General features: G+C 33.2%; 1 protein-coding gene across 1 annotated transcript in view; it reads left to right on the forward strand.

The window, feature by feature from the left end:
- LOC111050741 (transcription elongation factor SPT5) overlaps positions 1-12,964 on the forward strand; it is a 31,749-nt gene that overhangs the window by 16,058 nt on the left and 2,727 nt on the right. Inside the window, 8 exon segments of the mRNA XM_039431181.1 lie at positions 2,192-2,387; positions 3,863-3,988; positions 4,784-4,982; positions 5,729-5,847; positions 6,579-6,690; positions 7,500-7,769; positions 9,660-9,797; positions 11,382-11,494. Coding sequence (XP_039287115.1) covers positions 2,192-2,387; positions 3,863-3,988; positions 4,784-4,982; positions 5,729-5,847; positions 6,579-6,690; positions 7,500-7,769; positions 9,660-9,797; positions 11,382-11,494 — 1,273 coding nt within the window.

Below are 12,964 nucleotides of genomic sequence, written 5' to 3' on the forward strand. Positions count from 1 at the left end.
ATTTCACTTTACCAACAAGAATAATTGAAAAAACTACTCCTTACCACTAGATTACAAAATCCATATCACTATTACCACTAGCCTTATTCGTGTTAGCAAAGATTATGAATTATTCCTACCAATGAGTAATGTAGCTTTGAATCATTTTCAATCAATGGTCTAATAGTGATTGCTTCAAGTTATTGTGTCAATTAGTCAGCCTGGAGACCCGTGCTTCACTTAATCAGAGAGCTCCACCATTTATATAAAAATATACAGAGTGGGTGAAAAGTCCGAGAACGGCTTAATATCTCATACACAAAGGTAATTTGACGGTGGGTGTGATTGGGGATCCTATTCAAATTGAAAATACTACTTTACTATGATTTTACAAATCTGGTCCGCCATATTGAATGCAACTTAATTTTTTTAAGTAGGAAGGTTGTCATACAATACATGATTTGAATACAGAATTTCAAGACAAAATGAATGGCGAAAACCGCATATCGATATCTCAAACAGTTTAGAAGATATTCAAATTATTAATCAATACCATGCAAATCAGAAATGAAATACATAAGTGGTATTGATTAATAATATGAATATCTTCTAAACGGTTTGAGATATCGATGTGCGCTTTTCACCATTCATTGTTTCTTGAAATTCCATATCGAAATCATGTATCGCATGCCCACCTTCCTATTTGAAAAAAAAAGTTTCATTCAAAATGGCGGATCCAAGATGTTGGACCAGATTTCTAAAATCATAGTAAAGTAGTATTTTCAATTTGAGTAGGATTCCCAATCACACTCGTCAAATTACCTTTGTGTATGAGATATTAAGCCGTTCTCGGACTTTTCACCCACCCTGTATGTATAATTTTTATATTCATCAATTAATTTTATTGTCATCATTGTGCTTTATTATCATACTGTAGTAGTAAGTAGATCTGTATCAACTTCAGTTATAATATAAGAGTATTTGTATCAACTTACTACATACTTAAAATATATGTCATTTCGAATTTGTAATATAATTGATTTCTCATTCTATTTTTTATCGTTTCCAGATTGTCCTGTTCTCGGATTTGACAATGCACGAGCTGGAAGTTTTGCCTCGGGATTTGCAGCTATGTACAGACATGGCCACGGGTGTGGACTCCCTCGGTCAATTCCAATGGGGCGACATGGTACAGTTGGAGTAAGTATAACATTTTCCACATTGACAATTAAATATTATAGTCTTCATACTGTACTTGATGCATGCAGTACATGTGTATTTTTAATATTCCAATCTATGGATAACTTATTCTTACCTGATATGAAACCAACTTTATTCACTGAACATTCTAAAGAAGTATTTAATAGGGCTACTTGAATTAATAATAATAATAATAAATTTTATTGCCAAAAACAATGCATACAAAATAATACTCAATCATCTAGTATAAACTAATAATAATAAAAATAATACAATAATGAATATTATATACATTTAATTCTCTTGACAATAAATACTCTCATGCAAGAGAAGCTTCCCTGTACGCATGGAGGAGTTGCTGCAGACCCTAGAAACTCTCTTATAGTAAAAAAAATCAATTTGTTTATCGAATTCCTTACATAATGTATCCAGTAATTATAACTAGGAAATGAAAAACAAGGCATTGAGAAACAAAAATAAAAGTCATACAACAAATAATAAAGAATAAGATGGAAGCTAACAACAGAGAAAATAGTAATTAAAATAACTTTTAGAATTTGAGAAATGTGATCTCTCACTGAACACAAATAATTGTTTAATTATTATAGAAATAACTAATAGGCCTTCCCTTTTTAAACTTTTTTATATAAACACTACTATAGTGAGGTCCACGTTATAATGGCAGTGGATGAAGATAGAAGAATAGCGATGCCGAATCTCTGCATTAATTAATTATATTTCTACACTGTCAAAAACATAATTGGCATCGTTGTGGACCTAGAAAAGGATAGTTCCACTGACTTTGTCGAATGATAGACAAGGATAGCAAAACCAAAGTTCATCAAATACTGTCATTATAACGTGGACCTCACTATAGTTTCAGCATACATGTCATTTTCAAGTGTCTTTTTTCATTGCAAATTGATCGTTTTTTTTAAAAATCTTTACTAAAAACTAAAATTGTAAGCAATATTCTTTGAAAACTTTCTTATAATATTATTTCGTGTTACAGTTCACAGAATGTTGGAGTGATTGTGAGACTGGAGCGAGAAAACTTCCACATTCTGAATATGCAAGGAAAGTTAGTGGAAGCCAAACCCCAGGCTCTGCATAAAAAGAAAGAGTTCCGAAACACTGTTGCCCTGGATTATCAACAGGCCACTATTCAGAAAAGAGACATTGTCAAAGTCATTGATGGACCACATGCCGTAAGTATTGCCGATGAAAAAAATACGTTCTCAATTTTTAATTGAAAATTATTTATTCATTAGTGACTAGCAGGTAACCCGTGCTCCGCAAGCGTCTATTTTAAAACTTGACAAACTGCAAAACTTGACTTAATTTAATCTTTAAGAATTGAAAATAGGCATATAACCATCCCCGGTTAATTAAGAATCTATATGCAAAATTTCAACTTAACCAGTCCAGTGGTTCAGACGTGATGATGTGTCAAACATAATTTTCCTATCCCGTACGTGAATAAGCCAGTTCTCTCCTTTATTATAATATAGATAATAAAGTTATTATGTCCCTCATTCTTTGTTCCTCGTACGAGAACTATTTTATCTATTTTAAAGATTAGCTTTATTTAGTAGTACTGAATTTATTACTAAATTTCATAATTTACAAATGCTGAATCTTATCTATATATATAAAAGCGAAATGGCACTCACTCACTGACTGACTGACTCACTCACTCACTCACTCACTCACTCACTCGCATAACTAAAAATCTACCGGACCAAAAACGTTCAAATTTGGTAGGTATGTTCAGTTGGCCCTTTAGAGGCGCACTAAGAAATCTTTTGGCAATATTTTAACTCTAAGGGTTGTTTTTAAGGGTTTAAAGTTCGCCTTTTAGCATGTATATTCTTCTTCTCCCAATCTCTTAATTATAATTGAAATGTCCATATCATATGTTACTATAGAACTATAATCTAGATAGAGTACCTCTTCGAAACAGTTGTTAACTGGCAACTAAATTAATAATTTTGTCAGGTTGGCATTAAGTTGAGTTGACTTTGTTAGGTTGGCACCAAGTTGAAGATTTAAATGCATTTATCGCGGAAAAATAATTGATTGGGCACTGCTACTTCAATCCTGGGAATATTATATTACTGGCCGTCAGGCTCGCTTCGCTCGCCATATCCGTTTAGCCAGACGTTTAGTCTGAACCCCCCGACTGGATTGTCCTAACATATGATAAAAATGCTCAAATGAAAAATGCAGGCGAGCGAAGCGAGCCTGCTGATCTCATTCTTGGACGATCCAGTTGGGGGTCCAGGGGGCGGAGCCCCCTTGTTAGGCGTATATGGCGAGCGAAGCGAGCCTGACGGCTAGTGAGATATCAATTCATTCTTTGAAGAAGTGATCACACATGTTGATAACAGACAATTATTAAGAGCTGCAATTACACTTCCCGATGTTCCGAAACTAAATCTGTAGATCCACTCATCCACTACCCGTATCCTCCCTATTACTGATATACAAGCCCGAGGCTTAAAAAGACAATATCCTCCGCAATAAATAAAAATATACTGTTCTTTTTTTTAGCAATAACAAATCTCTTAATATATTTGTGAATATTCCATACTAACAGTTAGGAGTTGCGTATTGTTTGTGTGAAGTATGTTATTCTGATTCAAACAATAATTGTTGAAATTCCTTCTTTTTTTGAACCCAGGGACGCAGTGGTGAAATCAAGCATCTGTATCGCAGTTACGCATTCCTATTTTCAAGACAATACCTGGACAATGGAGGCATATTCGTGTGCAAGACAAGGCATCTTGAACTTCCAACCGAGAAGAGGGTAATTATCATGAACATAATTATCATGTGTAAAAATTTACATTATATTATGACTTCTTTCCTTATCTTTGAAATATTTTCTTTATTCAACTCAGCAAAACAGAACATTATGCAGTTGAATATCTTCACTAAAACTAATGTTATAACTAATAATCACCCATGATTTCTTTGAATGTGACCAATATTTTTAATAATTGTAGCTCAATATCAAAGTTCCTTTGATCGTTTCTAGCTTGTTACTTACATCAAAAACCGTGCCGATTTTACACGCCGACTTTTGTTATTGAATATTGAATGACAATATTATAGTTGAGGTCTTAATTTTAAATCTAGTAAAATCTAGGTAAATTGAGCTAATTTGATTAAATAACGTTGCAATGTATTGCAGGTTCATGATTGAGTTAATCGATTATGTGCGTGTGATATGTTATTGTTACATTTGTGTAAATGTTTCTGTTGTGGTTATGTAAATTTAAGAAGAAAATGACAAAGGAAGAATCACATTTTCTTATTGTCATGAGGACTTGGTACAAAACGTCTTAGATAGGGTATATCAAGGATTAAGAAATCAAAATTTAATTATTATATTAACATGCAAAACTGGCAAAGAAAACTTGGTAACTTAAGCTAACTTGGTAACATGAATAATTCCAAGTACCTATTATACTTCACATCTTATCTACAATTAAGACCTAAGAGTTAAATTTGTGCAAGATACTTTTCTAATAAGTGATGCAATTATTAATACTTGCGTCTTGTGTGACAATTTATCGGAATGTGTTTACTGTAATTGCAGAACAACAACAACATGAACAACATGAATGCCGGCTTCATGTCTCCACGCATCTCGTCGCCGTACCACCCGAGTGGGGGTGGTGGTGGTGCAAGAGGGGGCGGAGGAGGAGGGCGTGGCAGGGGAGGCGGAGGAGGTGGGGTGCGCAGGGACCGTGATCTCATCGGACAGACTATCAAAATCACTGGAGGATCTTACAAAGGTACCATTTCTCATCATTTACCAATCATTCGACTTGAAGAAAATATTCAAATCTATGTTTTACCAAGCGCCCAAAAATATTAACAAATTTTAATAAATAATGAAGGGAAAATTGATTTGTTGCTATACTGTGAACCACTGCTAACTTGGATTCTCCCCCACTAGTGTTGATTTGCCTACTAGTAGGAGGAAATTCCGGATTATTTATGTCTCAAACTTCTGTTTAGAAAGTCAGTAAGAAGACATTGACTAACTTTTTGTGTAGAACGTCTAGTAGAAGACAATCCATGAAAGAAACTTCATAGTTTAGAATTAAGAGTATAATTTTGGTGTCTGTGATCGCTTCGAAATCTCATAGCTTTTTTGTAGATTGTTATTTGTTTTGTTGATTATTTGTTTTTTGAGGTCTGAATTGACAAATCGCTATAAGTCAACTTGTAATAAACTAGAAGTGTTTCGAATGCATTCAGTGATAATAAATCATTCAACAGTACTTGAAGTATATTGATGTATTTATTTCTGGATTTAGGATATAGGCCTACTACAGCATTCAAACAAGTTTTATAAAAGCCAAATAAAGTATATGTTCTAACTAATATATGCCAATGCCAGTTCCTTTAACTGTTGTGTATATTTTCTTTCTGTTTCGTTCTTATTACTTCAATAATTCAAATTTTATTGTTATTTCTGTCTCTCAAATTTCAAATGAGTAGGCACTTTTTTTAATGTGATATTCTTATTCGTCAGGTAATGTTGGTATGGTTAAGGATGCTACAATGACAACTGCACGTGTGGAATTGCATTCGTCTTGTCAGACGATATCCGTCGACAGATCTCATATTGCCAGTGTGGGAACTCCTTCAAAGGTATGCATCATTTCTTTCACTTACTCGAAAAACAAATTTCTTCAAGTTTACTCAAATGATAGTTATGAGATTATTATAAATATCATGAATTGATGAAGTAAGAATAAAATCCCAACTATGGAGATTTGTAATAAATAAGGATGTATGAGATATACATAAACATTAAAAGGAGTTGGTCTTGAGCTTGAGTATTTTCAAAACGAACAATTGGAAACAAATAATTATGTCAAATATCATTAAATGACAATGATCAATGACCATCGATGATAGTCAATAATGTTCATCAATGGCCATCATTTTAGACCATCAATAGATAATCATTTTTAAAATGATTATCACTCAGAAATACTTGACGCTAGACGGCTTAATTGCTATTATCTTTATTATATTTGATATTGAAGTAGCTATTATACTCCCAATTTTCATTTCTATAAAATTAATAACAGTAAAAAAATTATCATTAATATGTTAATTCCTTGTTTATGTAGTTTAATAAAAACAAATTATTTTCAATAATTGAAAAAAAAAATTTTTTCTTGAACTTATTTAAGGTAATAAAATAATGATTCAATGTATTCTGTATCATTCCAATCCAGTTGATACAACTCTGTTCATAGATGCGGTATACTCTATGCAGACTTTCCCATTATTTTCTACTTCATCGATATTTTAATGTATGAGTAAGTTGTCTCATTGCATTCTATTCTAATTTGAAATGCGACATTTTTCAGGACGGAAGCTTTACCACATACAGCCGTACCCCGTCTGGTGGATCGGCGACCCCTGCCTACCAACAAGGCAGCAAGACTCCCATTCACGGGTCTCAAACACCTCTCTACGAAGGTAAATTATCAGATTTTTGTAATTTTATAAATTATATACTGTACTCTTTTTCAACTATTTTAAAAACTGTATTTGATACGCATACAAATATCTACATCTCGAACATTGATGTTTTAAAAAAAAAATGATGAGCGAGTTGAAACATTTATTAAACTATTTCAACATTCTGTGTCAATTTCAGCAACTTGGAATAAACTTTTAGGACTATTCATATTTCAAGAACTGTAGGATTGATTGATTCTGTACGTTTTTCATTTAACCTACCGGTAGTCGCGCCCTACTCAATCACACGAGCATTCGCGTTTTTTATAACATCCAATTTTTCAAGTGTTATGTACTCTGTTTACTGTCAAAACGTTAAATAATTACTTTTTCCATCTTCTTGGATTATTTTACGCCTATGAACATTTGGATGATCACCATTTAATAGCCCAATAAGGTACATCAAGCAAAGCCATCAATTCTGTGTTATTGGTTCGTTTACAGTCCCTGTATACAGTCTTTCCCTATAAATATAAAGAAAATAAAAATCTCAGTACCCTTTTTTTAAAATATTTTATCACAACATGTTTCGGTCATTTATGCCATTTTCAAATGACATCAAGAAGTCTGATTTTAATCTGTAAGATACATCTTAGCATTTGAATTATTATTACCATTCTTATCTTCTTATTACCATTTGATTTCTTATTTCAACATTTTCAATTCGACTGAAACCCATGTGTGTAAGTACATCATTGTATTATTTAGTTGTGATTTATTCAGTGTTGCTGTACACTAATTAACTGTTTTGCATTGTTTTCTGTTAGCTGGCTCGCGTACACCGTACGGTGGCGCGACACCGTCGCACGACGGCTCACGGACACCGGGCGCCTGGGACCCGACCATCACGAACACGCCGGCACGCTCCGACATGGACACGTTTTCGCTGGACGAGGGGGGCTACGGTGGTGGCTCAGGGGGAGGGGGTCCTGCCGGGGGGCCCTACACGCCGCAGACCCCCGGCACCCCTGGCATGTACGGATCGGATCCGTCATACTCGCCGTATCCCGCGTCGCCCTCGCCTACTGGATATCACAGTGAGTGTGCTTCTGATTAAAACAGATAAAATGTTGAAATCTCCACAGTTGCTTGCACAGTATAAAGCTATAGTGTGATTCATGTCATGAAGTCATCTGGTTGTCTGTTATTACCTCTTATTGTTGCCTGGTTGTTTGTCATTACCTGGTTGTCTGTTGTGTGTCACCTTTGTCTGTCATTAGACAAAGCAGATAATAGTTCTATCCTCTTCCAGCTCCATATTGTTTCCAAATTGTTTGTATAGTATATTATGAAGAGATATTACCAACTACTAGAATGTTTAATTTCAAATATGAAAATTCATTATTAAATCATGAAAAGATATATTTTTTGACGAATAAATATATAATTGATCATTATTAACTAGAATCAACAATTAATACTAAATCAGATATATTGGGATATTGAATTGGATTGAATTGAAAAAAATCTTAATTCATTAACATGTGCAGGTACATCAGGAACAGCGTCAATATATAAACAAACATAAACATAAAATTAGTAGAAGTAGTAAAAAGTAGTAACAGTCTTGAACCTCCTATGTAAATAACAACAAAATATAAACAACAATCATTAACCTACAGTGTGATCTGTAAACTCTTGTAAGGAGTACAGACACAATGATATTAAAAAACTCCTTGAGTTTTATACTTAATTTGTTGATGTTCTCTATTGCCTGTAGTTCTAAAGGCGGCATTGTGAAGTATTTCCTTCTCATGTAGTGCGTCTTTTTCTTGAAAAATTCCAACCTGTGTCTTTCCGTTATCTTCCCAAATCTAGTATTGTAGCCATGAGTCTCATTCCGTAGTTCTTGTACAGGGTAATTCCTAACATACATAATAACATCAAATACATATTGCCCGTAAATTGTAAGAATGCCAAGCTGCGAAAAAAACTGTTTTACAGAGTCCATTCTTTTTAGTTTCATCATTATTCTTAGTGTTTTTTCTTTTGAATGAGAATTCTATCAAGATTGCTTTTGGTCGACGCTCCGTAAATGCATAGGCCAGATGGGGTGTATTAGTGAGTGATAAAGCGTTTTCATAGTTAGAGGTCTGCATTTATTCGACATTTGTCTTGAAGCATACAGCCCAGGATAAGTTGAATTGTGCTATCTACTCTAGAAGGTTGTGGAACTGTAATACTTGGCAACTCTGTCGTTCTATCATTTCTACTGACTTCATAACGTGAATCTTACTATAATAATAAATTATTATTGAACGAAAACCCAAAGTTATAATATTATGTATGCATAATTAGTCATGATATAGTACTTACTATAGTACTTAAAAGTGATGAATGCAATAAATTTAATACTATGATAATTGCATTTTAGATTGCACTCACATAACACATGTAACATCAACCATACTAATTCGACAATATTACACCATAAATTAGGTTATCACATCCCAAAACAAATAAACTTTGTTCGAACGAATTGAAATAGATATTTCGTTTTTCCCAAATCTCTTTTACTATCCTATTTTCTGTAGTCCTATTTTCTAATAAACAGGACACAGTATTAGTTGATAGAGACTGCCCAAGCCTAGGAAGAGCGTAGAGTGTAGCTTACAAAAAGTTGAGTTTTTGGATTATAAAGTAAGGTTTGTTTTCAAAATATGTTGAGTTTACAGTTTTTACTAGTAAACTGGTTGTTGAATTCATTGTTATCTAGGTTACACTTGTAATATTCCAATAATTCCCTTTATTCAAATCAAATCAAATTTATTTCCATTCAAAATACATTTCACAAACATAAATATAAAATACATTTTTATGGAGAAATTAATTGCTACTTGTGTTTATAACTTTTTGTTAACACAATTGTACGTTTTAAAACGGAGATGTATTATTGTAGTTATTGGATTGTAACTTTGTTTTTGCAGGTGGCAGTTCAGCGTACGTGGAAACGCCTAGTCCAAGCAGTGGCGTTCCGCCCTATGGCACTCCGTCCCCTGTCAATTACAGTCCACTGGCTGATGGTGGAGGCCAATCACCTTACAACCCACAGACGCCTAGTTCAGGTCAGCACACTTTCTACAAATAAATTCAGTGATATAATAATAATAAATAGTTTTTTCCATTTTTGCATAATACAAATTTAGAAAAGTTAATGAATACTCAAATTGACGAATAATCAAAACTGTCAAATTGATCAATAACAAATTGAAAGTTAACATAAAAACCATATTACAGATATCAAACTGTACACAGTATCACGTATATGAAAATACAGAGATAAACAAATTTCAAATTTTTCAAATTTCAAATTTATTCAAGTAAGTTACAATACATTCTGGTTCATACACGAATCTACAATAAATTACAGTACAACAGCCAATTATGCAACAAATTTCACATATTATGAAAACTTATTAATTACAATGAAGATTGAATGCAACATTAGAATATTGATAATATAGTATTGTAATATAACTACATAAATCAGCGGTGTTTCAACAATGAATAAATGATAATTTCAATGAATAAATATACACCCCACTATATATTATATGTGTTGGGGTAAAATGAAAACAGTTAAAAACACAACAACGTCTCAAGTTCCATTGAAATAAGTCACTTTATAAAAAACTTAAATATAACTATGAAATAATTAATGCTTTGTCAATAACAAATTGAAAGTTAACATAAAAACAGTACATATCAAACAGCATTAAATCAATTACCAAGTTTACCGTTGAAATAATTCAAGCTGTAGAGACATTTCTCTACTAAGTAGTCTCTAAGCTTGAACTGGAATTCCCTTACCTTTATAGCTTTCATATTTCGTGGTAACTTATAAAATATCACATCATTAACCACAGGATCTCTCTCAGTGACTTTTTTGTTTACCCTTGTTCTCTTTAAATTTAAATATATTAATTTGTTCCATCATCTTGCATTTAATATTAGTATGTTGAAGTCTTCTACCAATGTGGAATCATTGATTGATAGTGGCTCATTCCTATCGCAAAACAAGTGTAAGGAAAATCAAATAATCAATTACCAAGTTTACAAATTATTTCGTCAATTTAAGTTTTGTCAAAAATACAATGTTTCAAAATGTTCCATATACAATTATGTAAAATGAACAAAAATGTGGGTTGTTTGTCTCATTTTGAATGGGGCATTGAGGCGCAATAGTTGCCTATATTAACCAATTAATTCATTCTTTCCTTCAATTGATTCTCAAGTAATATCCTTCATTTAAGGCACGTAAGGAAGGGATTGTTCCAGCAGTCAGCATTATATACTATCACTCACAAACCACGCACTGTAGCTGTAGATACATCCCATTCTAGGGCTCGTGTGTATCAGCTTATAGAAAATTATTATGATGCTGATCTTGCATCTTTGTAAATAGTTAATTGAAATAAATAGAACAATTTACGTACTTTATCGGCAATCTGATTCTAATTGGTTCACCTAGACAATTTTACAAATCGATGATCGTAATAAAGTGAACGCAGCGCTGATTTGCTGGTAAGATTTTGATTGAATGGAAGAGAAGGCTCTTGAGTCCTAACTCCAAATCCTAAAACATAATTCATTTTCATTTAATTATCGCTGTATTCGCTATATACTTATAATATAATAATTATTTGCAGGCATGGAAAGTCCAATGCAAGAATGGCATACGGTTGACATTGAGGTGAGAGTAAGAGATTCACAGATTGATGCTGGACTTGCTAGGCAAACAGGAATCATCAAGGGTATAAGCGTAAGTGAAACTTTTTACTTTCAAATTTTGTTCAATATCTTTAATTCTTTCAGATTTTAGATAATTTTTCTTTCACTGTAGTCTTGATACCTCTTTATAATTGTACCTCATTGGCCACAATGGATTATTTAACTTGTTCATTGTGCAAATCATGTTTGCATTATATAAAATTTATTTACAAGTGATTTTAAATTGGCAGCTTCTATTTAGTAATTTGTGCCTTAGTCCGTTCATCGCGAGCCGAGATCTGGCCAGTTGAATTTTCAAACAGGCCTTCAAACAAAGCAATCAATTATATTCCCAACTCATTCTGAAGATCTGAGTTCTACGAACGGCTGTGGTATAGTTACAGAGACTCACAGTTGGCGACCCTGGTTTTACAATACAAATTTATAAATATTGATGAAAGACATAAATTGCCAACAATGCGGTACAGAGAAGATGTTATGAGAGAGAAGAAGTTTCTTGTTGGCGCCTGTTTTTTTTTTCTCTTTCCAATGAATATTGTCATGTTTTCACCTAATAAATGAATAGGGTATGATCAAAGAGTCAACTCAAAAATCGATAGTACTTGCTTTACTTAATTTCTTATACCGGCGCTACAGTCCATGAAGAACCTTCGCCTCCTGCACAATTCGCCTGCAATCATTTCTTGTCTGGCCAAACACTCTTCACCGCATCACTCCCATCACACGCAGGTCGTCCTCCTGTACCCTCAGCCAGCTCCTTCTCGGCCTTCCTCTTCTTCTTGCGCTGTAGAAAACCTCTTGCATGAGCTTCTGCCGGGCTCTCTCCTGTGGCATCCTCTCGACATGTCCCAGTCAACTTATTCTCTTGACTTCACGAATATGACAATATTCTGCCTTTGGAGTAGGGTTTCGATCTCCTCGTTATATCTATCTGATCCTCCAAATCCCTCCTTCATTTGTGGGTCCAAAAATCTATAGTATTTCATATTGAATGAAAAAGACTAAGAAATTGTCAAAAAACCACTGATTTATTGACAATTAGAAAGACCGGTTTCGGTTATTACACCATTGTCAATTGTGGTGTAATAACCGAAACCGGTCTTTCTAATAATCAATAAATCTGTGGTTTTTGACAATTTCTTAGTCTTTTTCATTCAATATGAATAATTACCACAATATCAACTTCTCAACTACACAAAAAGTATAGTATTTCAATTTATTTGTTTCAAAATACAATTTCAATAAATACAGTTTACATATATTTCAATTCCTCTATCCAGCTATTTGAGGAATATTAAAAACAAATTCTCATTTACTAGGTTGCTATGCATGAACAAATATAAATATATAATATATTGGATGAACATTATTAACAAAGTAAATTAGAAAATTCATAAATAATAATGAATTATTATATAATTTCTAAACTAAGCGATTGTAGATTAGTAATTTCAGTATTGTTCAACTTATTTTCCAACCAATTTTAATTGAAACTCATTTG

This window comes from Nilaparvata lugens, chromosome 6 (genome assembly GCF_014356525.2).
Source record: "Nilaparvata lugens isolate BPH chromosome 6, ASM1435652v1, whole genome shotgun sequence".
Taxonomy (NCBI): domain Eukaryota; kingdom Metazoa; phylum Arthropoda; class Insecta; order Hemiptera; family Delphacidae; genus Nilaparvata; species Nilaparvata lugens.